At 46.3% G+C, this 14,414-nt stretch overlaps 8 protein-coding genes across 8 annotated transcripts; 3 read left to right on the top strand and 5 right to left on the bottom strand.

The window, feature by feature from the left end:
• Nucleotides 1-544: 544 nt before the first annotated feature.
• TbgDal_V1550 (hypothetical protein, unlikely) lies at nucleotides 545-871 on the top strand (the record flags this gene model as incomplete). Its single annotated transcript, XM_011775002.1, has 1 exon — nucleotides 545-871. The coding sequence occupies one exon, from the start codon at nucleotides 545-547 to the stop codon at nucleotides 869-871; it is 327 nt and encodes a 108-aa protein (XP_011773304.1).
• A 1,123-nt stretch (nucleotides 872-1,994) lies between these two features.
• Nucleotides 1,995-2,777, bottom strand: TbgDal_V1540 (60S ribosomal protein L2, putative; the record flags this gene model as incomplete). Its single annotated transcript, XM_011775001.1, has 1 exon — nucleotides 1,995-2,777. The coding sequence occupies one exon, from the start codon at nucleotides 2,775-2,777 to the stop codon at nucleotides 1,995-1,997; it is 783 nt and encodes a 260-aa protein (XP_011773303.1).
• A 594-nt stretch (nucleotides 2,778-3,371) lies between these two features.
• TbgDal_V1530 (hypothetical protein, unlikely) lies at nucleotides 3,372-3,776 on the bottom strand (the record flags this gene model as incomplete). Its single annotated transcript, XM_011775000.1, has 1 exon — nucleotides 3,372-3,776. One exon carries the CDS (start codon nucleotides 3,774-3,776, stop codon nucleotides 3,372-3,374), a length of 405 nt encoding a protein of 134 aa, XP_011773302.1.
• Nucleotides 3,777-4,638: 862 nt separating this feature from the next.
• TbgDal_V1520 (peroxisome targeting signal 1 receptor, putative) lies at nucleotides 4,639-6,606 on the bottom strand (the record flags this gene model as incomplete). Its single annotated transcript, XM_011774999.1, has 1 exon — nucleotides 4,639-6,606. The coding sequence occupies one exon, from the start codon at nucleotides 6,604-6,606 to the stop codon at nucleotides 4,639-4,641; it is 1,968 nt and encodes a 655-aa protein (XP_011773301.1).
• A 1,088-nt stretch (nucleotides 6,607-7,694) lies between these two features.
• Nucleotides 7,695-8,012, top strand: TbgDal_V1510 (hypothetical protein, unlikely; the record flags this gene model as incomplete). The annotated part of the gene is made up of 1 exon (XM_011774998.1): nucleotides 7,695-8,012. The coding sequence occupies one exon, from the start codon at nucleotides 7,695-7,697 to the stop codon at nucleotides 8,010-8,012; it is 318 nt and encodes a 105-aa protein (XP_011773300.1).
• A 250-nt stretch (nucleotides 8,013-8,262) lies between these two features.
• Nucleotides 8,263-8,607, top strand: TbgDal_V1500 (hypothetical protein, unlikely; the record flags this gene model as incomplete). The annotated part of the gene is made up of 1 exon (XM_011774997.1): nucleotides 8,263-8,607. One exon carries the CDS (start codon nucleotides 8,263-8,265, stop codon nucleotides 8,605-8,607), a length of 345 nt encoding a protein of 114 aa, XP_011773299.1.
• Nucleotides 8,608-9,975: 1,368 nt separating this feature from the next.
• On the bottom strand, nucleotides 9,976-12,375 carry TbgDal_V1490 (threonyl-tRNA synthetase, putative; the record flags this gene model as incomplete). The annotated part of the gene is made up of 1 exon (XM_011774996.1): nucleotides 9,976-12,375. One exon carries the CDS (start codon nucleotides 12,373-12,375, stop codon nucleotides 9,976-9,978), a length of 2,400 nt encoding a protein of 799 aa, XP_011773298.1.
• A 935-nt stretch (nucleotides 12,376-13,310) lies between these two features.
• Nucleotides 13,311-14,024, bottom strand: TbgDal_V1480 (hypothetical protein, conserved; the record flags this gene model as incomplete). Its single annotated transcript, XM_011774995.1, has 1 exon — nucleotides 13,311-14,024. The coding sequence occupies one exon, from the start codon at nucleotides 14,022-14,024 to the stop codon at nucleotides 13,311-13,313; it is 714 nt and encodes a 237-aa protein (XP_011773297.1).
• Between the last annotated feature and the right edge of the window lie 390 nt (nucleotides 14,025-14,414).

The following is a 14,414-nucleotide window of genomic DNA, read 5'->3' as shown; positions in this document are numbered from 1 at the left end:
TCCAGGAACCGTGTGAATAGTGGGCTCCTTCTAATTGACTTGACTTCACTTGTTAGTGTTGCTGTTGTCGTCGTTGAATATACGCAACTTTTATTCGTCCCAGCAAAAAGCTACAACTCTTAATACAATATATGTACACACCCACACACTCAATAATATCGGAAATAATATGGAAACTCGTCCGCTTAATCCCGTTCTGTTCTTCACTGTTTGTCTACCTTTTATTTTGTTGGTGTTGATTATTGTCGTTTCACCCTCTTCACGTAGAACAGGCCTTATCGTCACCGCTGAATAAATGGTACAGAAGCGTGAATATAAAAGGAAGAAATTACACCCTCTTTCTCACTCCTATTTTCCCTTTCCGTAGCTGTGTTTGTTTGTATATATTTAAATTATCTTTTTTTTCTTTAATTTCTCCTGTTTTTTTTTTTCCTCCTTCGTCCTTTACCACCTGTTTCTTTTTCAATATGGTGAGTCGAAAATGATATGTGCCCCGTTATTTAATTAAAATATTTTCCTTTTGATATTAACCACGCTTCCTTTGATGTTGCTCTTACTTTTCCCTTTTCTTTTCCTTTTTTTTTCTTTCTTCTCCTTGCACTTGAAGTCCTTTCACCTTCCCCTCCTTTTCTTGTTTGTTCGTGTTGTTGTTGTTCTTATTCCTTTCTTTCTTTTTTCCCCTCTTTTTTTTTTTCACTTCTCACTTACTAACTTACTCTCACTCTTTTTTTCTTTCTTTTTTTTCTCTTTTTTTGTATTGGTGGTGAACTTCCTTCTGTTGCTGTTGTGTTCGTCACTTTCAGCGCACCACAACCGCTGCACAAATAATATTGAAATGAATGCAGACCGACCCGTCCGATACGAACGATGATGATGATGATAATAATAATAATAATAACAATAATAAAAATATAAGAATACAATAACGGTAACTGAAGACAATAACACACCGGTAATAATAATAATAATAATAACAATGAAGGGGAAACCGGCTTCCGTGAAATAAAAAAGGACTGGGGGTGCAAGGAGAGAAAAATAATAACAATAATGACAGTAACAATACAGTGACGACGACAAGGAGGAGGAGGATGAAGATGATGATGATGGCAACGCCAGATAAAATTTAAAAAAAAAACAGAAAACAGAAAACAGAAGTGAAAAGGGACTGCTTCTGCTTCAACTGAACTAACTGAGTCGAGAAAATAAAAATAATGAGAAGAGGGAAAAAGAAGGAAACAAGTGAGATTAACTGTAGAAACAACACAACAGAAGAAGTGATACACGTTATTCCTTTCTGGTTCAGTTCACATCAGATGACTGAACGCACCCATCGGAAGAGTTGTTTACTTGTTTGTATTTTTTTTTTTTTAAGCAGAAAATAACAAGGAAAGAAGAAAATAAAGACCGGAATCGGAGACTCACACGCACACACACATTAGGGAACAAAGCAAGATGATGGTGATGAATGAATGAAATGCAGAACAGGGAGGGAAAGCAATTGGCAAAAAAGAAAAAAGAAAAAAAACAGTAGACGAAGAGAAGGATCCGAGAGGAGTGGCGAGTGAGCGCTATCCTCCCCTTTGCCTTTCTTCATTATTCCTCATTTCATGCCTTCCTCCCTGTCCAATGCATTTATCAACACATGCACACGCCTTCACAACACTCATGACAATCACGCATTAATCCTGCCGCCACCGTTTTACTTTTTATTTGCCTCATCCAAATGACACACTCCAAACAAACAAGACCTCCAGCCGGCTCCAACATCGGTGAATCATCACACAAGTCGAAGGTGTGTGAAAGCGGCATGAAGTGACAACGAATGAATTGAAAGAAGTAAAATTTGTAAAAAAGAAAAGAAAAAAAACAAGCAGGCGGCAGACATTTCATGACATCAAAATCATGGCGGCAACCTCTTTCGCAACAGTGCCATATGCTGATATACACATCACATCACATCACACCACACCACAACCTGCAGCAATGTTCCGCCTTTACTCTTCAGGATGCCATGCGCCCCTGACAGCTCTGCTACCGCGAATCCGACCCGTGCGACGGGCAGCAATTAAACCAACCTTCTGTCCGGGTGGGGCGTGGCGCGAAACGGTGGAGGGGTGGCCAATATGTTGATGGTTACCACCACCGTGAGGGTGCTCCACGGGGTTACGAGCCACACCACGTACCTTGGGCCAGCAGTTGCGTTTGCCACGGAAGCGGTAGAAGGAATTACCGGCTTTAAGGACCGGCTTTTCAATACGGCCACCACCGGCGACGATGCCAATCATGGCACGGCAGCTGCTGGGAACCGTTTTCTTCTGGCCGCTTGGAAGCTTGAGGCGGGTGCGACCCGTTTCAGTGTTGTGCGAAATAATAATGCAATAGTCGCCAGAAGCACGGGCGAGGGTACCGCGGTCGCCAACCTTCGCCTCCACGTTGCAAACGATGCAACCCTCCGTGATTTGACCGAGTGGCAGGACATTCCCAATAGCAAGCGGTGCCTTAACACCACAGAGCATCGACTGTCCGGTGAACATGCCTTCCGGAGCGACCATCAATTCCTTCACGCGGCGGTATTTATACGGGTGGCGGAACTCAACGCGCGCCAGCGGAGCACCGCGACCAGGCTCGTGTTCGATGGCCTTCACAACACCGCGCATGAAACCGTGACGCTCGGCGTAGTCGAGAATGCGCAGCTTCGCGGGTCCGAGCCGCTTGTGGCCATGCACCTGGTACACAGAGCCGTTGCCCTTACGGCAGGTAAGCACTGTCTTCCCCATTTGGTTCCTTCGGTGGTTTCCCTTGTGGTCCCTATGCGTGAAAGAAAAACAAAAAAAACGACGAAACGTTAATTACCGCGAATCGACGACAATAATGATAAAGAGGAAGACAAGGGTGTGGTTAGTGAGAGTGAAGTGTTAAGGATATAGCAGCACAGGAAAGCTCCCACAGCAGCTCTGAAAACACGGAGAGAAGACAAAGGAGATTAACAATGACAGTAATAATGGTAAAGAAGGGTTGTGAAATAAATAAGTGAGACTGGATTCAGCCAAAAGAAGACGAAGGGAGGAAGCACAACAACAACAGCACAAGGGACACAACCCCAAGGACCGCATGTCATTGAAGCAACGGTAATACCAAGACGGATGAAAAGTAAGCACAAAGGGCTTCGCATGAGAACAGTTAACGCACATATTATGAGTGCTGCTATCACCACACACACACACTCACACACGCGCACATGTGCTTATAAATATCACGAATACACTTGTGCTGTTGAACAATGTTGCAGTTTGTGCTCAGGGCATCCTTCCCTCCATTCGCCATAGTCTCACCACGGATACATTTAATCTTCAACATGTACCGTGAGGCTCTCATGCCTTCGCGCCGTGCCAAACCGAACAGTTTGGAGCTTCCATCAAAGGGAAAGTGAGGGAGAGATGGCAAGAGTCAAGACGCAGTAGTAATGCAATAAACTGATTGACGGTAGTCAAATGAAACAAGGAAGCCAACGGCCAGTAAAATACAGGCCAAAACAACGGGTACGAAGTACCAAATACATAAATATGTATATACGCACGATCAAAGAAGAGAAAAGAAAAGAAAAGAAAAGAAAAGGGCAAGTCCCCCGCCAGCAGTTTATTGTCTCGAACACATAAATAAAATTTATATATATATATATATATATAAACGAACCTGCTTCCCACCCTTCTTTTCTCTAATCCTTTACTCCATCCATCGCCTTGCACTTCATATCCTGCGTTTGTCCTTCCTTGCATCTTCTTTCTTGATACTCCTCCCTCTTGGCTCCCAAATGTCCATCACTGCACCCCTTTTTAATATTATTAAGTTGCATTATTTCCCTCTTAGTTTTACACCACCCCTCCTATCACCGTCATCTTTCATTTCAAAACGCACGGCATATCATTGCGTGTAACAGCGCACATATGACCCTGTTTGTAATATATATTGTTCGAGCTACGGCCAGACATTTTTTTTTTCCTTTTTCCTCAGCGTAAACACAAACTTTTGACCACTCCACCACTAACGCAAAAAAAGTAACTGCATTCAGCAACAACACCAAATACCGAGGGAAACAAGAGCAACAACACGGGGTGAAGGAAAGTTTCCAAACGAAAAACAAACTGGAAATATTTGCCTCCGCGGGTGCTGTTTGATTGGCACAAGCCCTGCGATATTATCTTTTTATTCCCCTTCTCTTAGCTCCCTCCTCAAGAGAACTTTACAATTTAGTCTTAAACCTCACTACCGTTTTCAGTCACTCACCCGTTGGTCCGCCCAAATCGTCAGCTTCATTCGCCCGCTCAAGTTCTCACCCGCTCAAATTCGTATCCAGCCCACCATTATCGATTATAAACGTGGCCGTTACCGTTCCTTCCATCCCTCAATTTATTATTTATCCATTCCATCATTTATATATATATATATTCTTTTTTTTTTGGATTTGGCTTCACTTATGTTACCGATCAGAGGAAGAGGTAAAGAAAATTGGCCCCTAATATCACCTTTCCATACATACGCGGGCGGGTTTTGTTTCCTTCAATTTCCACACACACGCATGCATACCTTTCCCCTGGCGACACGTGCGCACATACACATAAGCAGAATGCCTTTACGCTCTCACAGTAACATAGACTGCAGGCCAAACTCCTTTGCGAATGGCTCCACATTTTGAGCATATGTCAGTTCCACGAGGTCCGGACGGTTCATAACGTTCAGAAGCATACGGAAGAAGTCCCACATGGAGCGCGTGGCTTCACGAGAGGCCTCTCCTGTCGGAGTTGTGCCGCCCACCTGCATATAAATCGCGCGTACTAGTTGCTTCGCCGCGAGATCATACTGTGACATGTTAGAGTAGGAAACCGCCATATTATACATGACACGCACATATCCCGGGTTGATGTCAAGTGCGCGGTTATACGCATCCAGAGCTTCTTGCGGTCGGTTGCCATTTGCGAGAGTCGCGCCGAGTTTGTTCCACAGTTGCGCGTCGTCGGGTCGAAGTTCCACAGCGCGGCGGAGGTTAGCAGCCGCAGAGTCATAATTATTGGAAAGGTTGTACAATACACCAAGGCTTGCGTGTAACTGAGCGTCATTTGGGTTCATCTCCAGGGCTGCATGGAGGAGCGTACGGCACTCTCTGTACTCATTTGGAGCCGCAAAGAAGAAATCTTCGCTCTGTACATTCAAATCATCTATGTCGACGTCCGCTTGCAGGTTAACTGAGCCAAGCTGTTCATACTGCGGTTGCGACAACAGCCATGCCCGTAACGAAGCCAGTGCCGCATTGGCATTGTGTTCATTTGTGTGGGACACCGCGAGCGCGGCGTGCACTGCAATGTCCTTCGGGTCCAACATGCGTGCATGGTTGAGTGCGATGATGGCGAGACCGTCCTTCTCATTCTCAGCTTGAGTTAAGCCCAGAGACCGCCAAGCCTCCTCACGTTCAGGCTCCTTTTGGCACACCGCTTCAAAAGCGAGCGCAGCCTCCGCAAGGTTAGCTAGCTTTAACATTGAAAGACCCTCCTCCATGGGGTTTTCGTGGTACATATATGGGTTGTTGGCCTCAAACGGATAGTCTGTGTTGTTCTGCAGACGCTCCTGCATGGCCTGCATTTGTGCGTATTCCTGTGCCCACTGCTCAACGTCGGCGCTGGGGTCGTACACATCATCACCCATCATTCCTTCCATATCCTCATCGGTCCCCCTCTGAACGCCGTCTTGTCCCTGCATGTGGTCCATGACACTGGGCGGTACGTTTATGCCCTCCATAGCAGCCAACCTAGCCAAATACTCTGTGTCAGCCTCCACATCCGGGTCTGGGCCCGGTCCCTGAACAACCTCCCCTGAATCCTCATCAACAAGAAGTTCCTTTTTGCGTATCTTATCCATAAACTCATAAAATTTGGACGTCTTGGCATGTTCTTCTACAGTTTGTGCCGTTGAGCCCTCCACCGTATGCACCTCAACATCCTTGTAATCCTGTCCCCACTCCGCCTGGTGCAATTTCTCCGCCCATGCGCTGTCACCACCCAAATCCACCACACCCGGTGCTGCAGAAGATACTGCAGTGGCACCCTCTCTAGCACCACTTACTGTATTTGTCGTTGCTGGGCTCATTGTTGCTACTGGCGCCATCCCCATGTTCATTCCCATGGGAGCACATGGCATCATTTGCGGCATCCCGCCCATCATAAAACCACCAGCGTGCATCATAGGAGCCATTCCCCCTGCCATCATCATTGGACCTGGAGGCATCATAAGAGGTCCAGCGTTGGCTTGCTGTGGTGCCCCAGCTCTGGCGGATGCGCGAAATGCCTCCTCCATATCCCGATGCTGCTGCTGAATCATGAGCGCATCGTTATGTTGCCGCTGCATCATCATTTGTTGATGCTGCTGGTGGTGATGTTGATGGGCAGCAAAGTGCTGAGCCCAGTCTTCCATGGGCCCGGTGGGTGGTACCATCATGCCAGTCATAAGAGCATCTTGCTCCACGTTGCCAGTGGTCCCAGGACGCACCCCGCCCTGCATGTGAAGGGCATCCTTCGCAAGTTGTTGCCCCAAGGCAAAACCGGCGCCGCAGTCCATTTACTTTTGTTCAAATTAAGTTGTTGTTGTTGTTGCTTTTCCCCTTTCCTCCGCCTCGCCTCTCCCTGGGTTTCACTTTTTATGAATGTCTCTGTTGAAATAAACTGTTCACTGTGAATTGTTACTGTTGCCTGGTATATGTAGCTGTATATGTTCTCTAAGTGACCTTAACCGGGGGGACGTGGAATGAATTACAGCGGCCGGGTACGAAGAAACGGGGAGCGAAAAAGAAATAAAACAAAAAAACAACAGAGGTATCCTCCAAAACACAAAGATGTAAAAAAAAAAAACAAGTCCGAGATGGCGGCACCTCCTCGCCCTACTCGCTACTGCCTTGTTCTGTTGTCTGCGATTCCCCCTCTCTCTTCTTTTTTTTGTTTATCACTCACTCGAGACGACTGCAAACATCCCCGACTTCACTTCGCAGCGTTTCATTTGATTTGATTGTAACACGCCCAACTTCCAAAAATGTCTTAACCCAATAATCGAAATATGTCAATTTCATGTTGAACAGTCACATCGTGTGGGATTACTTCTCTTTCCTCTCCTCTGCACCCCTTCTTCTCTAAATTTTCCCATTCGGTAATCGAGTTATTCATCCACTTTTTTTTCTACAAAAGCACCGATATTCCCCTTTAGCTGCAGCTCGTGTTAGCGGCGGTAACAAAGAGTAGGGAAAGAAGTAATTGAAACGAAAAAAAAAAATCACACACAAACACACACACACAAAAGAAAAAAATGCTCCGCCGTGCAGGCCCATCACGAGGAAGTGAGTTATTTTGGGGGAGGGGTAAAGAAAAAAAAAAGAAAAAACAGACAAGAACAAATTCATAAAAGTGAACAGGTAGTAAAAGCGATGATGATGATAATAGTAATAACAATAATTATAACGTTAACGGTAATAAAACAAAATAGTAATAGTAATAGTAATGGAACCCATATGAAGTACACACAAACACTCACACAAGTAATATAAAGTGATTATTTTTATTTTTTAAAAAAAAAAAGAAGAAGAGAGGGAATGAAAGGGGGGAAGAAGAAATTTTCAAATCGATTGGGCACAATTTACAACAAACTGCCGTTATGGCATGGTACTAAGTAAAATAGAAGTCAATAACAAAAGTAATGGACAAACAAATAAACGCATCAACAAAACAAACATTCGCGCGGGAAAATACACATTTCGTTTTAAGCATACTCCTTATTTCCGTTTTTTTTTTTGTTGCTGCTTACCTTCTTATCTCGCTTCATTTTTGTCTCCTCTCCTTTTTTTTTTCAAATTCCCGTCACTTTCCCACCATTTGGACTCTTGGGAAAAACAACAACAACAACAGTTTGATACGATATATAATTACATGCGCCGTCCAACAGTAAAAATGCCTCCCTTCTTCTTCGCTGCTGCATAATTCAATTCAGCTCAGTGTTTGTATATAAAAAGGAATAATGCCATGGAGAAACGAGAATAGAGGAAAGGAACCGCCGCACAAGTTCAAAAAGAAGTACAAAATGAAGCTATGAGTTTGTTTTCATAGAAATTCTTTCATGATTCAAGAGTAAAAAAAAAAAAAAGTACAAATGCATAATAAGAACGTTATTGATGCCAAAACCGACGCGTGATCACTGCCCCAGCCGCCTCGAAAAAATGTACTCTTTCCAATGGTCCCAAGCGAAGGAACTTTCCTTTTGTGTCTGCGTGCGTGTCCCGAGTTGCATCAACATCACATCTTCCCTTTCCTTCCTCACATCTTACGTAAGTCGGATCAATCCCCTCAATTTTCTTTTCATGCTTCCTGCCCTTTTTTTTTTGTGTGTGTGTGTGCTTCCTGCCCTTTTTTTTTTTTTGCTATCATTCCTTTATCCCTCATTTTGACTTTAGTCACCAATGGCACCTCTCCGTATCTCGTCACGCCTTGCTTTATCAGCTACACTCCGATACATTTACCATTTTGTGTCCCCTCCTCTCCCCCTTCCCCCTTTCCTTCTTTTTTTTTCTTTTTTTAGTTTCTTGCTTTCACATGAAAATGCTGTCAACCATCACCTTTAAAGGCACGTAACCGCATTAATGCTTAAAGGAATTAAGGGTGAGGGAGGCGCTATGGTTGTAGCCGCAAGGGCTGCATATGCTCCCTCCAACGCATGTCATTATATTCATGTAGAAGAGCTCCGACTATAATGATCCGCGACGCAGTCACCACAGAACAACTCAGCCATAACCGAACATATACGCGAATATATCTATTTATTTATTCAGATATATACCTACATTCGCATGCATACGTTTGTGTGGTACAGTTGCGTATGTACATGAGCGGTCAGTATAAATAAATGTACGAATTCAGTGGGAAGGGAAAGGTCCCCGTATGCATTATTTTTTCTTTTCATATTTTCTAGTTTCATATTTGTCTGTAAGTCCCATACTCATTCTTGACTTCTTTTTTCACCCTAAGTTCTTTGGTTGCGCATCGCTCCTTTGCCTTGCTACTGCTCCAACTGCTTGTGCCCCTTCCCTTCATCGATTTCAGAAGATAACAACAGTAATAACAACAATGACAATAATGTTTTAATTTTTCATTTATATGGCAAGACACCAAAGCCAAAAGTGAGACGCAAACAACCCCATCTCATTGTTTCGGGCTCTTTTACAACACGTTGAATCACTGCAAACCTCATCCACCCTTCGCATGCGCGTATGTGTGGTTGTGTTCACCCACATCTTTTCTCTCTTATGAGTGCACAAAACCGCATTGGGTTGAAATTCACCCAATCTTAAAAGCTTAAATATTTTAACAAAACCGGTGGCGGTACCCGTGCGGCACCATCCTTCCCTCCTTTACACTCCTTTCCATCTTTTGTTGTTGCTGTTGTTGTTTTTCCCTTCCCTTCCCTTCCCTTTCCGTTTCCTCACATTACAGCACTACGGTTCATCTACACACGCCTTCGCCTACCATATTTCCTACACCTCAATTCTCCTCACAATCCACTCTACTTCCTCTTCAAGCTTAGTTGTCCCCCGCCCCTCACTCTTCCACGCATCATATCAACGCGTGCGCTCCATCAAAGATGACAAAAAAAAAAAAAAGTGATCAAAAGGATAAAAGCTAGAGGGATTGCACTCCCAATAGGTGGAAAGGGGGGAGGGGGAGCGTTTCCCACATTTGGAACATAAACGGACAAATGCATGCTGACGCATTGTGAACCACCCAACACAACCATCGGGCACGTGAGTGTACCAAGGGCGAGGACAAAAGTGGAAAGAAAGTCATCACGAACGCAGACGATGGAAAAAAGAGAAAAAAGAAGAAGTTTTGTCTCAATAACTCACTACCATGCTATTAGAAGCCCTACGTACCGGACACTCAACACGTTTGATTAGAAGGACGGATCATATTTATCGGCCAGTTCTCGCAACCATTGTAATGCCTCATCCAACGTTTTCGTGCCGTGCCGGCGATTGTCACGAGTCCTCACATTGACACTCTGCCCCTCTTGCTCAGCTTGTCCCACAACAAGTATGAAGTTGTACCGTGCCAGTTCCGCATTCCGAATCTTCTTCTCCAACGTCGCAGTGCCGTTGTCCACATCAGCAAAGAAGCCTGCAGCAAAAAACGTGTCGCGCACCGTTTGTGCGTACGCAGCGTTCTCGAGCGAAACAGGCACGACAATAACTTGCCGCGGGCTCAGCCAGAAAGGCCAGTCACCGCCGTAGTGCTCGCAGAGGATCGCAATGCAGCGCTCCAAAGAACCGAAAATGGCACGGTGAATCATCACAGGTCGAGCCTGATTGGCATCCAAACGCTGGTCAATGTTGAGTTCGTGTGCAGCCTTCTCGTAGGATGACTTCGGTGCTCCCGCAGCAGTCTCCACCTTCCCCTCCGGTTTGTCAGCTTTTAATTCCGCGTTCGGATCTTTGTGGCACTCGGTGGCCTTTGGCGCTGGGCCATCATCGCCCGCTGCATTGCTCGGCAGAGTGTACTTGAGACCAAACCGCTTCGGTAAGTTGAAGTCAAGCTGGATGGTCGCACATTGATGCCGTCGGCGCAAAGCATCTTCAACAACGATGTCAATCTTTGGCCCATAGAAAGCACCGTCACCGGTGTTTTCCTCCCATGCATCCTCATGTGTTGGGCCCGGCCACACATCATCTGCGGGTGAGTTCTCGTCGTTTTTCTTGTCTCCACGCTTCTTCAGCATCGCCCGAAGTTTTTTAACGCTCTCCTTGCGGCCATCGTATACAAAGGTGGAACCCTTGTTAAATGGGTCAGGAAGCTCGTCGGGGATCCCGCAGAAGCTGTTGAGGGCTGCCTGCAAGTAGGACTCCGCCTCATCCCACATCTCATCTGAACCGAGCTTGTTTTCTGGCCGCGTGGAGTGCTTCAAAAAGAACTTAAAGCCGAGGACGTCATAAACATCCTTGAGAAAAATGAGAGCGCTGTGGATCTCATCCTTCACTTGATCCATCCGACAGAAAATGTGGGCATCATCCTGCTGAAAACGACGAACTCGGGTGAGCCCTGTAAGAGCACCGCTGAGCTCATTTCGATGCAGAACCCCAAAATCAGCATAACGAATAGGAAGCTCCCTGTACGAGTGGGGCTGCATGGCAAACATGAGGCAGTGTCCAGGACAGTTCATTGGCTTCATTCCGTGGTCCTCCTTTTCAACATTGATGAGGAACATATTGTCAGCATACTTATCCCAGTGACCGGAGACCATCCACAACCTGGATGAGAACATGTTAGGAGACACTACCTCCTCGAAGCCCCGTCGGCGATATTGCTTGCGCTGGAACTCAATTAGTGTGTTGTAGATGCGTGCACCATGCGGGAGCCAGAAAGCGTTACCGGGAGAGGCCTCATGGAAATGGAAGAGCTGTTGATGCCGGCCAATAGTGCGGTGGTCGCGACGGGCGGCCTCTTCTTGAAGTTTTTTCCACTCCGTTAACATCGTCTGCTTTGGGAATGAAATTCCATAGACACGCTGTAACACAGCATTCTCCGCCTTCCCCTCAAAGTACGAAGAGGAGTTCTTTGTTAAGGAGAATGACTTCACGCGCCCGGTGTCGGGGAGGTGAGGACCGCGGCAGGGGTCAATAAGGTTCCCGCAGCGATACACCGTGCAAGTGCCATTCTCAGGAACCTTACTTGCGAGTATCTTGCTCTTAAACTCTGTGTACTGGAAGAGTCGAAGGGCGTCCTCCTTCTTTACGGTTAAGCGCTGAAATGGAACCTTCATCTTGACCAACTCCTGCATCGCTGTCTCTATCGTGGTGTAATCCGCTTCCGTCACCGGGCGGTTCGTCTCACCCTCATAGAAGAAACCACCCTCCTCAAGTGCAGGGCCAACGGACAGGCGGGTTTGGAACACTCGCTCCAGCGCATAACCAAGCACGTGGGAGGAACTGTGCCAAAAAACGTGGCGAGCATCAGCATCGTCCCAATCAAGCAGCTCAAGTGTGGCATCGCCCTCAAAAGGTCGAGTAAGGTCCCAAATTTCTTCATTTACACGCGCAGCAACAACCCTTTCCGCGAGCGAATTGGACAACTTCTTCGCAATGTCAATAGGCGTTGTGAGCCAGCTCGTCGCAGGGAGCTGCTTTCCATCATTGAGGGTGATGGAAATGGGGCTCTGCATGGATTTATATTTCTCCTGCTGGGCGGCATACAATTCGTCAAATATGGCATTACGCGTCTTCCAAAAGTCAGGTTCCTGTAGCTGTTTGAGATCGACAGTTGCACCTCCCTTTTTCTTCCCAACAACAGCCGTGGCCATAGTAAAGGACAGTGAATTTGATGTGACCTTTGTACGTAAACTAAATGATATCAACGACGCGTAAAAAAATAGTGATGATTGGGGCAACGCAATAGTGAAACGAAGTACGCGGAACGTGACTTGATGTAAACTGCTAAGTGACAAAAATAAAAGAATATATATATATATATATATATATATATTCTCTCTTTGACTGAGGTTCTCCTCCTTTCACTGTTACCTTTTACTCTTCTCCGCCTTTCTCCTGCACCCCACCTAACGTTATGTAGAAAAATATTTCTATAAATATCGACTTAGGAAGAAGGAACAAATCTAGGCGGATAAGATAGAAAGGCCAGAGACTCCTTACGCGACTTAGTCGAGGTGCTAACGCTTAAAACACTGAGGGTTTCATCATCACTGCCGGGGCGGACAGATGGAGAAAGAAGACAAAAAATACAAACTGTGCAACGACATAAACAAATAAATATATGTCTTACTTACTGGAAGGGAAAAGAAAAGGGTACCGCACACTGCGTAGACTTATGTGGGCGTATTCACTATACCCAACGCAAGGCCGCTATGGTGGCCCATGCGACCCTCTCCTTTGCTTCTTAATCGTTTACAACGCCCTCTTCTCACTCCATTCCGCCATCACGGTGCCGCTACGCCATCCCCAACTAAGAAAGGAATGCGAACCCCAACTCTGTGATGCAAAAATACGACATCGAATAACGTTCCAACAGCATAAACAATCACCGTCACTTCAACAAGCAGCAACGAAATAAAAAGTACCAGAAATGAAAATAAGGGGGAAACAACGAAGTAACAACAGCGAGCAGGCGCGCGGAACTCATTCACTTATCCCGTACACAACATCCTCACCTCTTCTTCCCATTCCCTATCAAAGTACCTCCCGTAACTGCAGGCGACGAGCCCTCCACCGGCGTCAGTTCTTAATTTTTTTTTACTTTCTTCTTTTTTAAATCTTTGGAAGCATTTGTGGCATCACTGGTCGATGAAGTGGCCTCAACCCGGGATCTCTTGCGCTTCGTCCGCGACTCATCAACATCATCATTGCCCGGCTCCCGCTTACATTTCGAGTTATCATCTCGGTTTACGAGCGTTTCGCCACCACCTGCAGTCGATACCTTTGCGGCACCGTCCCCTTTCCTGTTTTTTGCTCGACTTGCGATTCGCTTCGCCACAGCGGCACGAAATGCCTCATTTATTTCCCTCTCTTGGCTTCTCGCCTCTACCTCACGCTGACGTCTCGAACGCACAGCGGCCTCCCGTTCCTCCAGCAACACATCCCATGTGAAACCTTTCTCATATTTCACAGTCCACAGCTGTCCACTGCAGCGACGCCGCCGCTTGCAGTCCACAGGGGTTCCATTCATGGCAGCAGCCGCATATTCCGCATCCTCCGCCTTGGAGAACTCAATGTACCCGCGCATGAACTGTAGAGGAAGGAGTGGACCATTGGGTCGGCGTTCCTTCCTTGGAAACGGAGTGAACTTGCGACGTGTGATGGTGCCGAATCGCCCGAAATGACGCTCCACCTCCTGCGGCCGCATGTCTCGCGGCACGGTGGAAAAAAACAGCACACCACGTTTGGAAGGTGCCGTGTAATCACCGAACCCATCGGGGCTGCCACTCGTGTCGAGCATGGTGGCAAAAGGTGTACGAGGTGCACAAACGCCTCCCCTTCGTATTCCTGAAACAGCCAGTTTATGATTAGCTGAGAAGGAAGTAAAATAAGAAGAAAAAAACTCACTGAACTTTTTCCCACACGCACACGCACCCTCCTTCTTCTTCGATGTCTTCCTTTGAGCTCCCGTCACTTCAAGGTTTACGGTTTTCCCGTGCTCTCTTTGTGGTGAAGAAATGTCAATTTCACCGCCTATGCTTTAAAATAAAGAAAACAAAGCGTTATCCAGCGCAGCACAACCGCAGAGAATAGTGCTGAAACAGGCCAATGGGTAGGCGTAGTGTACAGATCACGTCAATACTCAAAACGCATGTGTGAATTTTAAAAAATATGCCAAGGGGAACAAAAC

Source organism: Trypanosoma brucei, chromosome 5, assembly GCF_000210295.1.
Source record: "Trypanosoma brucei gambiense DAL972 chromosome 5, complete sequence".
In the NCBI taxonomy this organism is placed as follows: Eukaryota; Euglenozoa; class Kinetoplastea; order Trypanosomatida; family Trypanosomatidae; genus Trypanosoma; species Trypanosoma brucei.
This window is presented reverse-complemented; position numbering and strand designations above follow the sequence as displayed.